The 19,602-nt window shown below is 37.6% G+C and overlaps 1 protein-coding gene across 2 annotated transcripts in view; it reads right to left on the bottom strand.

Annotated features, from left to right (window-relative positions):
- The window catches only part of PYROXD1 (pyridine nucleotide-disulphide oxidoreductase domain 1), a 26,391-nt gene extending 7,149 nt beyond the window's left edge, over nt 1–19,242 (bottom strand). Inside the window, exons 1-8 of one of the 2 annotated variants that reach the window (XM_010855942.1) lie at nt 19,032–19,242; nt 16,149–16,229; nt 13,669–13,775; nt 11,493–11,612; nt 8,903–9,031; nt 5,176–5,249; nt 1,679–1,839; nt 873–973 (exon numbers count right to left, since the gene is read on the bottom strand). In XM_010855942.1, the coding sequence (XP_010854244.1) occupies nt 873–973; nt 1,679–1,839; nt 5,176–5,249; nt 8,903–9,031; nt 11,493–11,564 (537 nt within the window). In that variant the 5' untranslated portion in view covers nt 11,565–11,612; nt 13,669–13,775; nt 16,149–16,229; nt 19,032–19,242. The remainder of the gene's footprint in view (nt 1–872; nt 974–1,678; nt 1,840–5,175; nt 5,250–8,902; nt 9,032–11,492; nt 11,613–13,668; nt 13,776–16,148; nt 16,230–19,031) is intronic. The other variant, XM_010855941.1, reaches the window with a different exon arrangement.
- Nucleotides 19,243–19,602: the final 360 nt, after the last annotated feature.

Genomic DNA, 19,602 nt, shown 5'->3' with positions numbered 1-19,602 from the left:
CTCGTGCTGTGGAGCACGGGCTGAAGGGCACGTGGGCTTGGTAGTTGAGGCTCCTGGGCTTTAGAGCACAGGCTTAGTGGCTTCACGGCATGTGGGATCTTTCTGGATAAGGGATTGAACCAGTGTCTCCTGCACTGGCAGGCAGATTCTTTACTGCTGAGCCACAGGGAAGCCCTGTATATATTTTAAAATTATAACTGTTATGGACTAAAAAGTAAGTTGACATATCCCGATTGTTATATTCCAGAACCTTAGTAAAGTGCCCCTTAGGTAGGAGATACTCAACAAATGTTCACTGAACTAAACTGAAGCTGCAAGTTAAAAATACCACTAATTGTAGGACCTGAAGGTGCAGGAATAAATGATTTTGTGTGATTTCCATCACAAAATTTGATATACTGTGAAGCCAGGCCCACTCCAACCTAATGAAGGCTGAAAAGAAATCATACACAGTAATAAAGACTGTATATGTATTTCTTACAATATTTAAATATCATACATAGCCTTTTAACCACAAATAACTAAAACATCTAGTAAATAAGAGCAATTCATCTGCTTATGCCATTAGGATATTAAATGCGTAATTTATTTAGAATCTAATAATCTTTAGAATAGACTGCATCCAAAGAGACCTTTGGAAAAGATGAATTTAAAATAGGATGGGTGTGTTTACTAAAGCCTGTGTGTATGGAGATCTATCTCTAAAGTTCAAATGTGCCAACTGGCCTCGGAGTCCATTCCTAACACCATGGGTTTTAAGGAAAATGACTTGGCCACTTCTTTGACTACAGGCTTAATAACCAGCCTTTAACGAACAGTTCAAGAATTTAAAATTGAATTTAGGTATGTTTAAACAGTACCTGAAAACATACCTCTTTTGTTCCTTTAAGATCCAGCCCTTCGTGCCAGTCAGGCCCCAGGGCACTGCCTACGTTACCAGCATTAGCTCTGGCTTGTGTTTCCTTTTTCCGTCCTGAAGAGACAAACTCAGTTCAAAATCCAAAGGATACAAAAACTGTCAGGCAGGGAATTATGTTTGTGTTCAGAAGTTTTTAGGTAATGTAATAATTCTCATATACACATTCATACAGCAAGACTAAACTTATCTATATTATTTTATTCATTAGTTTTTTGTGATATACAGCTACAAAATGGATAATTTTTCAATTGAGTGTTGTGTATAAACACATACAGAGTGCTTCATGGATGTTATAATCACTGGTTAATATAAAGAGTAAGAAAATCAGACATTAAATTTTGAAAAATTCATCAATTTTTAGTGTGACCCAAACTTACAAAATTCTTGTTCAATTTTATAAGCCAAACATTTAAGAAAAAAAAAGCTCTCAAACTAAAAAACTATTTGTTTTTAAACTCACTGCATCTTATAAACTTAGGTGTTGTTGAACTGTAGCATCTGCCTGCACAGATGTAGATGGGCTGGTTTATTTAATTCACTTTAAGTTTGCAGTTTTAGTTATACATATTTTTCATAAAAAATATATCCTACATACATATACGTGTGTGTCTATAATCTTACAAGTTACATAAAGAAATAGAAATAAGTATTATCTATAGTCCTATCAAAATATTTTGCTAAATTTTCTTATAGCCTTTTTCTATTTGGCTAAAAAGTAAAGTCTCATTTGTGAATGAATGAGCTAGATACCATACTTACCTTCAGTTGTATATCTGGTTCTTTTTTGTGCAATTTTAGCCTCTGGTTTTTCATCAATGAGCTTTGAAGTCAAGAATTCAGCTGCTCCTGCATCGAAGAAAGTATTCCCAATTGCTTTATCTTTAATGACCCAAATTACTTCACAGCCTTCAATTTCATACCTAAAAGGAATATGAAAGTTACTTAGAGCAATTTCAAAGTGTAAGAAGAAATCTTTGTATGATAAATAACAATTACCTCTTAGGGCAAGAGTAAAGAAAATATTTTAAGGCAAACTGAGAATGACTATTAAGCAGAATATAATACCGTTTCAGGGTAATAAGAGTTAAAGTAGAATAATAAGGGAAATTTAAAGTTTATTTAGAGAACATATACATGACAAATATATACACTGAATCCCTGGAGGCTGCTGCTGCTGCTGCTAAGTCGCTTCAGTCGTGTCCGACTCTGTGCGACCCCATAGACGGAAGCCCACCAGGCTCCCCCGCCCCTGGGATTCTCCAGGCAAGAACACTGGAGTGGGTTGCCATTTCCTTCTGAATCCCTGGAGGAGAAAATGGCAATTCAGTATTCTTGCCTACAGAATCCCATAGACAGAGGAGCCTGGCGGGCTATAATCCATGCGGTCACAAAGAGTTGGACACAACTTAGTGACAAACCATGCACACATATGCACTGAACAGCATATACAATTTTTAATGAATATCACCTGCTGCTGCTGCTAAGTTGCTTCAGTCCTGTCCGACTCTGTGCGACCCCATAGACAGCAGCCCACCAGGGTCCCCTGTCCCTGGGATTTTCCAGGCAAGAGTACTGGAGTGGGGTGCCATTGCCTTCTCCGTGTTCAATTTCTAAACACAGTTATATGAATGTCCCCCAGGGTTCCCAGGAGTGAGCAATGCCTGGTTTATCTAGTTACAGTGTAATCAGTAATGGAAGGATGGATGACAAATAGTTACAATATTCAGACAGTTGTTCTTTGTGAACAAATATTTTATTAATATGTATTCAAAGCACATTATGAAGGACAGAGAAAAAAGAAAGAATGAGAGTTACAATGAAAATCTTAACTTTGTTGTACAGGAAATGATTACCCTGCAATGAATTCCTTTCATCTAAGAAATTTCCAAGACATCTAGCCAAAGAAAGACCCAGGTCACAGAAAAATGAAGGATCTTAGAGGAAAAAAGGAATCCCAGGGTATATAGAAAACACCTTCCATTAATGTTCATGAGGTAGCAACAGCTTCTGGGCTTCAGCAGTTTTCTATCTAGGTTTGGACACTGCGAATGTGGTTTTCTTAATAGTCTCTCCACAAAGTCCCTGGAGTTCACTATAATTTATCTGCTCTTAATACATGTTTTGGTACAAATGAATGGGGACAATCCTGAACAAACAGGATATATGGTCATTCTAACTATACTAGGATTTTATTTGAAACTGCAATGGTAATCAGTGTGTTAATTTCACTGGTTTTTAACATCCATTTATGGTAAAAAGTGTTACCACTTTTATTTCTCAGAGTGACATAATATAGTTAGGTTATATGATTTTTCAAGGCTAACAAACATATAAGCTGATGACAGAAGAAAGAATGTTTAATACATCTGATCCAGGTGTATCTGATGTTTATGCTTTTTGTTGTATGGTAAAGGAGCCCTTTGCCTTCTCCAGTGGGCCTTTATTTCTCCTCCTCTCTTATGCCAGCAGAGTACTTAATAATTACTAAATTTCAGATTATCTGGAGACCATTCTATATCTCATACTGCTCAGATCATATAATATTGCTGGTAAACAGAAAGCAGAATACACATAACTTTTATATTCCAATTTTATACACAATTTTTTTTTTTTTTGGTATTTTAAAGTAATGTAGCAACATAACACATAGCAGTATAGCTTAAAATAAAATACTGATGCTTGACCAGTGGGCCACAAGTAACCACCAGAAATAACTCCTGGATGTGCTATACCTCACAGGATGCCCTCTAATCCTCTTATCCTATGAACTATGTCCTCAGAAAGATGCATAAGCAAGAAGGTTATCATCACACTTTGGGGAAATTCTGCTTTCATTTTTAAAACCACTTTAAAAAAAAAAACAGAGAACAATGAAGTATTACATTTTGTGAAATTATGAAAAACTATGTCTGCTTGAAAAAGAAAGGAATAACCTACATTTGGAAACAGAGATAATAGCTGAAATGAAGGCATACTGAAGAAATCAGTATTAGCAACAGAGTCTGGACATGTCATTTTTCAATAAGACAAAAAAGCCTAATCATTCAGTTAATCTAAACCGAGAGAATAGCACTACATGGGCACTTTCTTAAACAATCAGAGTTTACTGAATATAAAATTATGAATTTTATCCAAGTATATGGTCTTCAAACTCCAACCTAAATAAAGAATAGGATTAAATATTGTGAGACTTGGAAACTTTTTGAATGTGAGCAAACTTTTCAATGTTTATAATAGTATTAAGTTCCACTTTTGGTGATAACTGATAGAGAAAAATCTGTCATGTGTATGTAAGGATTTGAAGCCCCTCTTACAATAAATCTATGCCTTCTTCTTCCGGCCCATTTGGTCTTGACTCTAGTTTTTTCTTTGCATTTTTCCATACAATGCCACAAACTTCATAATTACATTAATGACTGCCAATGCTCATACTCAGGCAATCCAAGAACTCTTACAGGCTTCCACTGAGATTCACCATCCTCTAAAAAGAGGCAAAAACCTAGTCTCAGGGCTGGAACAAATGAAAGAGAGCAAAGACAGGGTTTTGGCAGATTCCTTATTTGGATATAAATTTGTCCTCTTTGTAGCCAGACCCAACTTTCTGGCCTGAAAAATATTTAGACTAGTCCATGTCTGCCATCTGCGGAAAGATAAAATCACAAGGACAGTGCATCAGTGCTCTGGAGACTACAGCAGGATACTGCTTAATGGTTTGCAAACTGTAAACACCATATTAAGATGACAGTTTTTCATATTAAGGTGTTCACATTCCCCAAACTTCCAGAAACCAAGAGTTACTCCCGTTACGTGGGAGTATCACGTATCTTGAAACAGAAACTCACAAACTTTGGGTTTCACGGCCAGACGGGTAATGTAAATGAGAGAAGCAGGATGGGGTATAAGCAATAAATAGCTATGGGGACCATGGGCAGGACTCTCTAAAGGTGTACGTATTTAAACTGGTTTTCAATATAGTACATGCTTACAAGAACACATGCATGAGTCAAATCTAACCAGTCGCCAGTAAGACCAAAAGCTTTCCTGAAACTCTTTATGTTTCATAAATTAACCTTCTCAACTATGAATTATTTCATAAAAGCTAAAAAAAAAAAAAAAAGTGGATTTTCTCCTTGAAAATGCATGAAAAACAAGTATCCTTATCTTTGATTTTTTCAGGACAAGATATTTTCTCGTCTACCAATAACAACACGAATCACAGAGCAATCCTTACATAATATTAAAAAACATGTACTTACACTAATTCGAGTGCGATACCACCATTCCCTATGATCATTATTCTCTTAGCTTTAGTAAGCTGTTTCTGAAATTCCTGTATCAAAAAGAAAACGACAAGTGTTTTGTAGCATGGGCAATGCCTGAAGCAAGAGGCTTTACCGATAATCTCTTTCCCTCTCTGCCAGGATGTACCCTCCTGATTAATATAATAAATGTTGTCTCCGTGTTTCACCCCAGATTGCCTTTATAGCAACGCTTCTTCTAGCTTTCTTTGCCTTGTATGTCATTACACTCAAATGCAGCTCGAGGCTCTGCCTTTAGCTTACTACATTCCCAACTACTGGACCAAGTCAATTTACCAACATGACACTGAGCTACATCCTGGATACAGGATTCTTCCTGTCCTTCTAGTCCCTCAGTCGACACTTCCCTGCAGTCACTCAGAACTTACAGAAATGAGGAGCACAGTGGCACAGTGGTTCAGAGCACAGACTGTAGAGTCCCTGTCTCCAGCAGTTACTAACTGGGTGGCCTTGGGCAAGCTGCTTAACCTCTCTGCACTTCAGGTCCTCCCAACTATAAATGAAAGTAAGAAGTGACTATATCTCAAAGTTTTTTAAGCATTAAGTAAGATGATGGAGGGTAGAAGGCAATGGCACCCCACTCCAGTACTCTTGCCTGGAAAATCCCATGGACGGAGCCTGGTAGGCTGCAGTCCATGGGGTCGCTAACAGTCGGACACGGCTGAGCGACTTCACTTTTTTTCACTTTCATGCATTGGAGAAGGAAATGGCAACCCACTCCAGTGTTCTTGCCTGGAGAATCCCAGGGACGGGGGAACCTGGTGGGCTGCCGTCTATGGGGTCATACAGAGTCGGACACGACTGAAGCGACTTAGCAGCAGTAGCAGCAGCAAGATGATGGAGATAAAGTTGTTAGGAGTAGCAGGCACATAATAATATCTAGTATTTGTTTTTGAAATGTTATCACCACTGTAAAACAGCTAATTGATGCCTCCACTTCCCATTTCCCACCAAAAAAGATCACAATGAGCTTGGAGAAAAAATGCCCAGAAATCATTCTCATGGTACTTTCCGAAGTAGAGAAAAGTCCCATTGCTTCAGGATGACAGCTGAACAGCTGAAGCAGTTAGCTTAGTCCCCCCATCTCAGTTTCCTCTCTGTAGAGTGGGAGTAATGACTGCCACAGGATTTTCATGAGGACTGATGAGTTCATGTACACAAAGGACTGCCATAACAGTTATGAACTCAATCCTTCATAATACGAACCTCAAATGTTCACAAGAACAAAATCAAGTTCTTCTAGTATTCTCTAAAATTCCTATTTAAGAATAAGATTAAAAAAATTGCTATCAATTTTACAGACGATGAAATCTTATTCAGTTCAGTCACTCAGTCGTGTCTGACTCTGTGACCCCATGGACTGAAGCATGTCAGGCCTCCCTGTCCATCACCAATTCCTGGAGTTTACCCAAACTCATGTCCATAGAGTTGGTGATGCCATCCAACCATCTCATCCTCTGTCGTCCCCTTCTCCTCCTGCCTTCAATCTTTCCCAGCATCAGGGTCTTTTCCAATGAGCCGGTTCTTTACATCAGGTGGCCAAAGTATTGGAGGTTCAGCTTCAACATCAGTCCTTCCAATGAGTATTCAGGACTGATTTCCTTTAAGGTTGACTGGCTGGATCTCCTTGCAATGCAAGGGACTCTCAAGAGTCTTCCCCAACACCATAGTTCAAAAGCATCAATTCTTTGGCACTCAGCTTTCTTTATAGTCCAACTCTCACATCCATACATGACCACTGGCAAAACCATAGCTTTGACTAGATGGACCTTTGCTGGTAAAGTAATGTCTCTGCTTTTTAATATGCTGTGAAATCTTATTATGTAAATATAAAATTACTACCTCATAGGACAGAACAACACTGAGCTTGAGGTAAGACAGGAGTATTGTGACTGGAATCAAGATGTTCTTGGCAATAAGGATCAATGAATTCTGAAATAAATTACCAAAAGAAGTTGCAAAAGGTTCTGAAGATAGAATTTCACCTTTTTGGGATAGTTTATCATTGTTCCTGAGCAGAACAAACCATGCATCTTTTTCAGTTCTAGGATTCTGTATCACAAAGATCTTCTGAATATTAATTTATTTGCTAAGAAGTAAGTTTTGGACATGCTTTGCCTTTTGAGAAAAAGATCATTACATCATTTAGGATACAAATCACATATTCCCAATCAGAGTAGAATAATGTGTGGTTTGTCTCCTGAGAAATCCGTATGCAGGTTAAGCAGCAACAGTTAGAACTGTACATGGAACAACAGACCAGTTCCAAATCGGGAAAGGAATATGTCAAGGCTGTATATTGTCACCGTGCTTATTTACCTTATTGCAGAGTACACCATGCAAAATGCCAGGCTGGATGCAGCACAAGCTGGAATCAAGACTGCTGGGAGAAATATCAATAACCTCAGATATGCAGATGACACCAGAAGCGTGTCATCTTATGGCAGAAAGCAAAGAAGAACTAAAGAGCTTCTTGATGAAAGTGAAAGAGGAGAGTGAAAAAGTTGGCTGAAAGCTCAACATTCAGAAAACTAAGATCAGGGCATCTGGTCCCATCACTTCATGGCAAATAGATGGGGAAAAAATGGACACAGTGAGAGACTATTTTTTGGGCTCCAAAATCAATGCAGATGGTGATTGCAGCCATGAAATTAAAAGATGCTTGCTCCTTGGAAGAAAAGCTATGACCAACTTAGACAGCATATTAAAAAGCAGAGACATTACTTTGCCAATAAAGGTCCGTCTAGTCAAAGCTATGGTTTTTCTAGTGGTCATGTATGGATGTGAGAGTTGGACTATAAAGAAAGCTGAGTGCCAAAGAATTGATGCTTTTTAACTGTGGTGTTGGAGAAGACTCTTGAGAGTCTTTTGGACTGCAAAGAGATCCAACCAGTCAATCCTAAAGGAAATCAATCCTGAATAGTCACTGGAAGAACTGATGCTGAAACTCCAATACTTTGGCCACCTGATGCGAAGAACTGACAACATGGAAAAGACCCTGATGCTGGGAAAGATTGAAGGCAAGAGGAGAAGGGGGCGACAGAGGATGAGATAGTTGGATGGCATCACTGACTCAATGGACATGAGTTTGAGTAAGCTCTGGGAGTTGGTGATGGACAGGGAAGCCTGGCATGCTGCAATCCATGGGGTTGCAAAGAGTCAGATATGACTGAGGACTGCACTGAACTGAATGTAAGTTGTAACCTTCAGCATAGACATTATACCTGAGATAACACATAAAGAACATGAATAAAAACAAGATAAATTATTAACTGTTAGTTGCTCAGTGTCTGACTCTCTGCAATCCCATGGATTGTAGTCTGCCAGGCTCCTCTATCCATGGAATTCTCCAGGCAAGGATACTGGAGTGGGTAACCATTCTCTTCTCCAGGAGATCTTCCTGACCCAGGGATTGATCTCAGGTCCCAAGTATTGAAGGTGGGTTCTTTACCATCTGAGCCACAGAGAAGCCCTAAATTATCAACTAAAACTAAACTCAAACTGGCAGTACTAGAACATTATACTACTTTTTGGTTTATGAGTCATGAAGAGTTTCTTCTGCTGCTACAGTTTAGAAATTAACATTGTAAGTATAGCACTTTGATTCAAATGCAGAAAACGTCTAAGAAGTCTTCATGTTTCTTTCGCGTGACCCAAATGTTACCTGCGCACTGTCTGTATCACGGATTCCTAACACATAAGGATTTCCTTCACATATCAATTTTGGCTTTGCTCCAGCACACAGACAGAGCTTCTTATAAATATGCTGATTGCCATCTTCAGTTAAAACGCACTGTAAAACCGTACAGGAATGAAGAGAGGAGAAACATTTATACACGAGTACAGTTATGAAACATTCAATATGGCAAAAGCAAAAAATATATTAAGGTTTCCTCTTGAAGCACTCAATACTTTGCTACAGCAATGACAAAGCTAACTAAGTACAAGAATGTGTTCTATAACTCAGAGATTCCTAATCCCTTCGGAACCATGAACCATCTAAGAAATCTGATGAAAACTAGTCCTTTTCTCATGGGGGGGAAAAGGTACATTACCAAAATTTTGGATAAAACTTTGAGAATCTCATGTCTGGAAAGGTATGTTGGCCTTAAAGACTAAACATTTAGAAATTTTTAAATTGAGCATTCTGATGAACATATCCTTGATAAACACTCTAATCTCAAAGGGAATCATTATAAGTAGACTCATGGTTATAATCATATCAGACCTTAATATCTGTTATGGGTGCAGAGGAATAGTTAATGTAGAAGAGGTAACAATAGCTTCTGAATCTAAAAATTCAGAAGTGCTGAAAAAGTGTTTATGCTCTTAAGTACAAATTACAATCGCATTACCAGCAAACATCTTGCTATTTGGAGATTACATTTTTCTGTAAGTGAAAAGCATGTTAACCTTAAATCCTAGCATGTACTGGCTTTAACTATATTAATTTTTAACTAGTGAATTTAGATGAGTCTAAAAATACATATCAGAGATTCGTGGTTTTTGTTTCTTAATACTGAATGGGTATCCATGTAAAAGTAGCATTTAGAAAGCAGATAGACATAAGCATGTGCTACTATGAGAGATGTCAGACTTTGCTGGAATGGTTTTAGGAGTTAATCTTTGTACCTTGTGTTTGATTTATAAAATTTAGCAAATAGCAAAGTATATACCCACTGAAATATGTTACATATTTTAACTCTTCAGCTATATAACAAATACAACATAAAACCAATAAACCAACAGAGAATAATCATACAGAAATGTTATACAAGTCTTCCTTTAGATAATCTGGTTACAATTTTAATGGAAGTTATAGGCACTGACCAAATTTAAAAAATTATCTGCACCTAGGTACTGTAAAAACAAACACGAAACCTCTTTATCGACTACTGTTAAATTTTTGGAGACAAAAAGGTAAACACATCATTTCTAACTCACTAAAGAATATGAAGGATGGATCACAGAAGGCAGACATGTATATTATACAGGACACATTTGGCACTCTGACTCATTTAAGTGCCCTAATACGTCAGTTCCCTCACAATTTATTTGTATACTTCTGAGCCTACCTCAGTGTGCAGATTCACTGACATGGGTGTTCTATGGAACAAGTGTTACCATTACAAATATTATGAAATTGCTGTGGTGTTTGGATTCAGATTTGTTAAATTTTTCTCATAAAACTCAGTACTTTTTCTTACTTTTATTTTTTCCTGTCAAGTTATTTGTTTCAAACATGACACATAACACCTTCTCCCTAAGGGAGAACTCAAACCTGAGCTGCTTCAGAGAAACAACCACAAACCCTGCTTCCCATCTTACTGCCTGAAGTTCATGTGAAGATACTCTGTATCGTATGACACTGAGACTCTCTGACATCTGAGACTGAGAAGGTGCTTTCTTGAGACTGCCTTAGCTTGGGCCTTATATCATTTTGGACTGTTATAACCACCTTCTAATTTGGTTACTGGCTACTAGCTACTTGTTCTACCCTGGTTGTCTTTGACACTGCTGTCAGATCTTCCTAGAAGAATATTTTATCAACACTTCTTCCACTTAGAATCTCTTTACTATTTATCCACTGATGATAAAATGAACTTAGTTTATTAGCATGACATAAAAAGTTCTTTACAATCCTATTTACTCACTTCTCTGGCCTAGTTGGCCAATATTCTTTCCTTATCCATACCCCAACCGCTTTGACAGCCTCTCTCTCTCCACATGCCCCTTCTCCTCTCTTTGGGTCTCTCAACACGCAGTCTCCACTTCCAGGAATCTCCTTTCGCACGTGGAGGACTGTTACTTCGCCTACCTTTTTAAAACATAGCTCAGTATTTACTCACTCTGTGAGGTCTTTCTAAACACTTTATACCAGAGCTCTGATAATATTTCAACATTAAACACATGCATGTCTGTACTCCCTATTACATTGAGAGTTGCTGGGAGCAGGTTTCTGCTATTACTGCTCCTGTACCCCACACTTAATGCAGTGCCCAGAATACAGTGAACACTATACAAATGTTAATGCTCGTTTAAAATGTAAAATCTAAAAGGCTAACCTAATGATATATCCCTAAGAAACTCACAAAAAGGGTACATTTTCCTAATAGTAACAGGAATCAATGTCACTAAAATTTACATGCCAGGGACTTGGGTGGTGGTGCAACAGGTGGGGTCAAAGGAAGGCAGGCGAGCCCTCTCGCCAAGATTCAACAACAGCAAATGTCATTAAGAAAAAGTCCTCGTACATGCTCTTTGCTCTTTAGTTGCTTTACTCCAGATTCTATAACCTTAATGTTGGGAAAGCGATTTTCTAACATGGTACTTGGTTGTTCTTCAACATCAAATTCTTCCAATACTTTAGAAACCTATATGAGACAAAAGAGATAAAAATGCATACTTAAATTTTTAAAGAATTTTAAATAAAAAATACTTTCATTTCTTTTTTAGACACTATTTATTTCCCATTCATAAAACAGGAAAGTCTGCCAGCTGCAATATACACAGTAGAAAGAAGGCTAGACTCCATATCTTTAGACCTAAATGCAAATACTAGTCCTGCTACTCATGGGCAAGTCAGGAAGTCACTGAGCCTTAGTCTCCTGGCCTGTAAAACGAAGGCTAACACTACTTACTTCTGTACAGTTTAATCAAACAGCTTCTCTATTTCTTTATCCTTGCAGCTTTCTCTTTCTATTTACTAGCTAACGTTACTGTGAGCTAATCTTTGGACTCTTCTTTCCTGTTCTTCAAAATTGTCAGCCTCCTCCTGGACTCACCTTCTGTCCTATCCCACTAGCACTCCACTATGGATCATTTCATCTTTTTTCCAAATCCTTTACTTTCTTGCTCTCTTATCCTTAACCATTAATTACCCTGAAAACTTCTAACCACAGACCAAATTACATCCATTCTCTAGTTGTAAACCCAGTCTGCTACAGAAGACCCACACATGTTATAGACTAGTATTTGCCCTCAAATGCTGCCTGGAAATCCTGCTGCTTGGCTATAACAGTTCTCAAACATTTTAGTCTCAAGACCTCTTTATAGGCTTACCAAGTGAGGACCCCAATGAGCTTTTGTGTTTTTGAGTTAGACCTAGCAATATCTGTTGCATTAGAAATTGCAATGGAGAAAAATTTTAAATACTTCTTAATTAAAAGTAACAATAACAGATCCAATACATGTTAAAAATGATACACTTCTAATGAAAAATAACTATTTTTTTTAAAAAACAAAACAAACTGAGAAAGCAGCCCAGTCATTTTTGCAAATCTCTTTCATGTCTGGTTTAGTAGAATTTAGCTGGGTATCTGCTTCTGCATTCAAACCACTTCTACATTTAAACCATTGCACCATTGTTTTGGTTGAAGTACATGAAGAGAGTTAGCCTCACACAGATACGTAGCCCTTTCAGATAACTGTATGTTACACTAAAACTCAACAAGTGATGGTTTCTTAAAGATGAGATGCAAAGTAGAATTTGAAACTATGTCAAGAACTTTTCATATTGGGACTGTGAAATCCATTAGTCTATCTTGCACTTTGATAGTTACAAGTCTATCTTGTAATTTCACACATCAGATAATACTGGTTCTCAAAATTACAGAGATCTTCCAAATATTGACACATTTCATATCAATAAATATTTTTAAAAAATCACATTATTATCATCACCAATCTCATGAGAAAAGGCTAAGTACTATAAGGCTCACAGTGAAGAATGAGTTTTCCAAAAAATCTAATTTTTGCTTGAAAGCTCTAATTTTGTCATATTGGCAACAAATACCATTGGTTGGTTTCTTGAAGTGACAGGCTCAGTTCATTCATTTTCCAAACATGAATGGCCACAGTGGTGTCAGTTTTCTTTCAGGTAAAAGTGATGTTCCATGAAAATAGTAGCTAGTTCATCTTGCAACTCAGCAAGTATACAACTGCTTTTCCTTGAGACAATGTTGTACTCTTCATATGCAGAAATGCTTTATGCACACATATTATGTCATAGAATATTAAAAATATGCACACTCAAGAGTCAAGATTTAATCACAGTAATATTTTTTAAAAAATGGCTTTTATTTTTCCCACTAACTGTGTGGCAGTCAAGAATACAATGGCTACCAGGGTTAAGTAGCTACCCCTACTTTTATACCATCAGTGCAAATATAGTGAAAAGCGCAAAAACATCTTAGTAACATACTTCAGTCCCTCAGTGACTTTTTCAAACTCTCATCATTCTAATGTTCCCTGAACTTATTCTATCCTCTTAATTCTCAGCAAATCACCTTACACACAGAGACCACAAAGAACTCTGACTACTTTCCCACTATCTAGATGTTTCTTTGCTCATGTCCACTTTCCTTGACCCACTCCCACTATTTCAAAGTCAATCCACTGCTCTGTGCTCCAGATCCCATCACCTCTCACCTCCTCAGGGCTCCTTCCTTGTTATATATTCTTTGCTTTCCTTCATCTTCAGGCTTCCCCATTGGTTTTTTAATCTCAACAGGTGAACATGCTCAAGCAGTTCCCACCTTAAAAGAATAAAATTCAACTTAATGCTAGACCTCATGTCCTCTTGTTGTGCCATTCTAAATCTTTTCTACCTTCATAGCCAACTTTTTCAGTAGAGAAAAGTTCATGCTATCATTTTAGAATTACCTCCCATTAATTTCTCAAAATTGCATAAATTCTTTGAAAGTCACCAATGATCTGTACTAGAAATAACCACTTTCCAACCACCATTCCATAGGATCTGACACAACTGACTACTCCTCTTAATTGAAACTCCACTTGATCTCTTGCAAACACAGTAAAACCTTCTTATTCTTTAAATTTCATTTCAATGCAATTTCCTATGTAAAGCCTTCTTTAATTCCCAAAGGCAGGCTTTGGCGCTCTTTCACAAAGTTCAGTATGTATAGATATAAATATATTGGTAAATGACCTCATTTTTTTGCCTCTATCAGGATAATGATCAAATTGTATGATAACTATTTCTTGCATATTTGTTGCCCCAGTAGAAAATAATCATTCTGAGAAACTGACCATGTGGGCTCTACAGTCAAAGTGTCTGGATTCAAACCTGACAATATACTTGGAAACCGACCAAACCCCACTGTGACACATTTATCTCATCTGTAATGCAGGGATAACAACCTACTTCACAGGGTTAAGAATTAAATACATTACTACACTTAAACATTTAGAAGTACAGCATAATAAGTACTCCATAAATGTGAATTACTATTAATTCCTCTTCTCCTTTAAAAATTACACAAGTCATGAATATGTGTTCTCTTAACACTAAACAAATAAACAATACATAATACAGAATAACTATCCAAGTCCCTCTTTACCACTCTTTCTTCTAACCACACTGATAACCATTAGAGACTTTTTGATTCATGTATGGTCTATACTTTTAACTTCCATATCCTGGATGCCTAGCACAATGATAAATAATCTAAGTATTCAATAAGTGATAAAAGGAATGCAATTTCTGACTTCTATACACTTAAAAAAAAAAGGACATTTGCTATTTCAATGCACTTTCACATATATTAGTACATCTTAAGCTCACAACCCTGTTGAGTAAGCAAGAAAGATATTATCCTAATGATGCAACTCAGGTACAGAGATTTGTCAAGGCCACACAGCCAGTAAATAATCGCTAGGCCTAGAACCCAAGTTTTCTCTTTCTACTGTACAACACTTGTACTTGGAAGACTCAGCTATACATCTCTAAGAATGTACTTGTAGCCTATAACTGAATTTATGCTTTTTTCTTTTAGAAATTAAAAGCCTGTTTAATCTGTTTTCTGGTCCTCCCAATCCCATACATAGTTCTTTTGGCTACACCTAAGTACTAAGATATCTTACCTATCTGTAGGGAGGTTATAAAGTGCAACATATGGTCTTAAATTACCCCTGGTCTTAGGAGATTATGTAAATCTTAGGGATTTATGTATGAAAATGGGGTAGGTTAACTGTATACTGATCTCTTCCCTTCCCTGAGAGACAATATTATTAAGAACTTTTAGAAAACACACTTCAAGATTGGAAAAGTGTGTTTGTGGGAGATGGGTAGATTGTTTTTTCTCCCTAAGATCAAATATTTAACTTTTATTTCAAGATTAAATCTATACAAAATGCCAAAAGGAAAAAAAAATACATATTCCATCATCAGAGTGTTATAAGGGAAAACTTGTACTGAATCAAAGACTATGTGAGTAGTCTTCATTGTAGTATGGGAAGAAAAGATTTATGTTTTTCATCTTTTATTCATTTATTTTTTGCATAGGCCCTATAATATACAGAACTATAGCATTACATGTATGTAGTTTATAATATTAAGATATGAGTGCAAAAGTTTTTAACAGATGAGGTACAAGATCAAAAATGTTTGGCGTCTCCTTTTCCATGATACTATGACCCAAATGCTCTTTAGACTGCTATTATAATGTTATGTGTAAAATAAATTCATGGAACTACAAAGTGTTCTGAGATGCTTACTACACATCAGAAGCATTACTTATCTGCAAGTGTAAACCTGGCTCAGAGGTAGTGTTCTTCTGACCTGTATATACACACACACTTATAATAAAGATATACATGTATATTTGCATTTATATGTAGATGCGCATAACATCCTTCCTCAAAAGAGAAACTTTCTGAAACATACTTCTGAGCAGGGAGGAAAAGATGAGAGACAACCAGAAATTTAATGCATTCCAGGTGCTTTTGGTATTTCATGTGAACAACTCTAAACTTTGAGCTATGATTTGAAAATGAGTACCAAAACTGCATTTGTTAAACAATTAAAATACTACAATTACACTAATTGCTGTGTGAGTTATTGCAGTTTTTGAAAATTAACACTAAGAAAGTTATATGATGGTTCTTACCTGCTTGAAATTTGTAACTGCTTTAATAACAGGAGAAGCTGTTATCAGGAGAATATCTTCTGATGGAAAATTAATTGCCAACTTATTAAAAAAAAGAAAGGAAAATTATGATAAATAAGTATTAGTACATAGAGGGGTGAGACAGACAATGCAATTTAAACTTAGGAAACTAAAAACTGACTGTTCTCCCTTTAAAGGTCTCCATTATCCTGGGTCTTGGCTGTATTTATGGGGTAATGGTGAGAAGCGTTCAACTCTGATATTGATTAAAATGGAACATACATTTACACTACACTCAACAATTACCATGAAAAGGATGAGAAGGAACCACCTTCCTAATTAACAGTTAAACCAACTTCTCTTCATTGCAAATTAACTTCATTTGTCTTAAGCTGAATGAAATCACAGCAAACTTCCAATAAAACACTTAAAACTTAAGCAACTTTCCCAAGTGCTTTGGCATGCCTACTCTTCCAAATGCCCAACCAGTATAGACTCTGAGAGTCTTTTCAAATCCAGAGGTTTAATCTGCCAATGTTTCATCATCTTCCTTAGCTACAACCTCTTTCTTGCTCACTTTAAATTTCCTGAAAGGATTTTCTTAACCCCTGCAGCTCTGTAACTCCATCTATCTTGATCTGTCTCTGCTTGTAATTAGGAAAGACTTTGTTTTTTGCTTGTGCTTTTTGGTTTCCTGTTATGCACGTTAACTTTTAAGAAATAAATGTTATTGTAAAAACCTTAAAAAAAAAAAAAACCCAACTGAGCATGTTCAATTCACCTACACATCCATTATTCTTTTTTGTACAACCTTAAATTTTTTTATATCTGACATTATCAATCTCTCCTTTCCTATGTATATTCTGTAATTTATTTCCTCACTTTCTGCTTCCATTATCATACTACTACTATCACCTCTGAGTTGGCCTTCCAGTCTCATATTGACCAGATTCCTCTGCTCCAAACACACTATAATTAATAATCTTTCAAAATTTTTCATTTGATCATATTACTCCATTGGTCACAATCATTTGACTACTTGTAAGTTTTTGTTAAATTCTTAGCATGACTTAAAAGATCCTTTATGATCAGGTCCCTGCCAATATTCCTGGCTTCATCTCTGGTTACCTTCCCCAAGCACCATATACTTTAAGTTTTGCTGCTTCCAGATGGTTCTATGCTTTTTCACTTGAGATTTACACTGCTACCTCCCTCTGAAATATCTGTATTTTCTTGTCTACCTGGTAAACTCTTACTCATTCCTCTATACAGGCATAACAGATACTGCGGGCTCGGTTCCTGACCACTGCAATGAAGTGAAGACTGCAATAAAGCGAATCACATGAGAACTTTGGTTTCTTAGTACATATAAAAGTTATGCTTATACTACACATTGTTGTCAATACTAAGTGTGCATAAAAATATGTTCCGAAAGTGTTGTAAAAAATGTACATACCTTAATTAAAAAATACTTTACTGATAAAAATGCTATCAGCTGAGCCTTCAGTGAATGTTAATCTTTTTGCAATCTTTTTTTGCAACAGTAACATCGAAAATCACTGATCAAAGATCACCATAAAAAACAGAGTAATAATTTAGAAGTTTGAAATATTGTGGTAGTTACCAAAATAGGACAGAGAGACACGAATGAGCAAATGCTGTTGGAAAAAGGCTTGCTCCACAGGCCTGCTGCTGCTAAGTCCCTTCAGTCGTGTCCGACTCTGTGCGACCCCACAGACGGCAGCCCACCAGGCTCCCTCCTCCCTGGGAATCTCCAGACAAGAACACTGGAGTGGGTTGCCATTTCCTTCTCCAACAGGCCTGTTGAAGATCTTCAATTTGTAAACAAGTTATTTATATGAAGTACAATAAATCAAAGGGCAATAAAATGAGATATGACTGTACTAAGACAAAGGGACATCTCCTGTGAGAAAGGACACTTCTTCCCTAATTCGCTCCTCACCAACTCCACAGGCACCCCTAAGGTAGTGAACACACTGATGAAATGATTTACTTATTTATTTACATTACTCACTAGGCTTTGAGTCTCCAAAAAGGAGGCACCATGCTCTGTTAGTACCAGTCTAATCAGTCCTTAGTACAGTATCTGGATAATAGGTGTTTACTTGATGAATAAATGAAATCTACACACATCCAAAGGCTAAAAGTTAAGGGAAAAAAACGTCCTAATTTCTAATGACTTCAACGATTGCTTATATTTACTTTTTATCAATACAATAATCTAGACCCTTCTGGAATACATGTATTCATGTAAAATACACTTACATGTATATATTCCACAGGCATATATGTTGTCCGATTGTGTACTATAAATCAAAAAAGCATCACCTCGCTTCACTTAAGCCCCTGTCGGCTGTTTTACAAGATATTACTGGAGATGACATCTCTTCTATCTTGGGAGTCCAAAGTATACAAAACTTAACGTAAGGACTTCTTTATAATCTAGTTACGATGCACTGAGGACGTGGGCCAATATGAGGAAGCTGGATTCAATCAGGTCATTAAGAAGGAAGGGGGAATTTTCTGGCCAAGTACTTCCTAGTCATAACCCATCCCTCTTCTCGCATCTGCTCTAGCATCACCAGGACCACAGCCAGGTTCAGTTGGCTTTGGGTTTCCTCTAACGACTGCTCGCCATTCCTCGTCCCTGCACCGGAGGCGAAGCCTGCGAGGTACTAAGGACATCCTCTGAGAGCTAAGACAGAGCCTCTAATACCTAGGAGACGGAAGGGGTGGGTAGGGACAAGGGAAATTGTGAAAGCAACCTGGAAGAAACACTAGGGAAAGGGGGCGGGAGGGAGCCTCGAACGCCAGCGCCTCCAGGGTCTCGGAGAGACGAAATCGCTTGCGCTCCCGCCTTACCTGCTCCGCACAGGTGACACCCGCGATGCCACCGCCGACCACCACGAACTTCCCCGCCGTCGGGGGCGAGCACGGAGCCTCCATGCTCTTAGTGGTTTGAGGACTACAGTGGGACGCCGGAAATGTTTGCACTCCGGGAGAGGGAGCGGCTTAGGACGCCCACTTCCGGCGCATGCTCCTGAGAATCCGCGCTACGGGTGCCTGGGAACTCACACTTAGTCCCTCCGCGCTCTTAAGAAGCCGAGCTACGGATTCCTCGGACTTTTTGAAAAGTTGAGCTACGGGTGCCCGGGGAGCTCATATTTAGTCTCTTCGCGTATCGGCTGTGGTTTCTTGCCCAAGCCAAGAGGCAGCTCATCGATTCCAGGGCTTTGCCTTCCTGTCACCACAGCTGAATGTAGCATTTATGTGTAGATTTTATAAAGATAAAACAAAAGCCAAAGTAAAGTAGATGGGTTGCCAAGAGAACCCGTGTTCTCGAGGGTCTGAGCGTTCTTCGAATAAATGAACTGCTCTGAAGTTCTCACTGTTCCTTCCTGCCAGAAGTTATGTATACCCTCAGTTTTTAAGT

Source organism: Bison bison, unplaced genomic scaffold, assembly GCF_000754665.1.
Source record: "Bison bison bison isolate TAMUID 2011002044 unplaced genomic scaffold, Bison_UMD1.0 scf7180017864370, whole genome shotgun sequence".
Lineage (NCBI taxonomy): Eukaryota > Metazoa > Chordata > Mammalia > Artiodactyla > Bovidae > Bison > Bison bison.
This window is presented reverse-complemented; position numbering and strand designations above follow the sequence as displayed.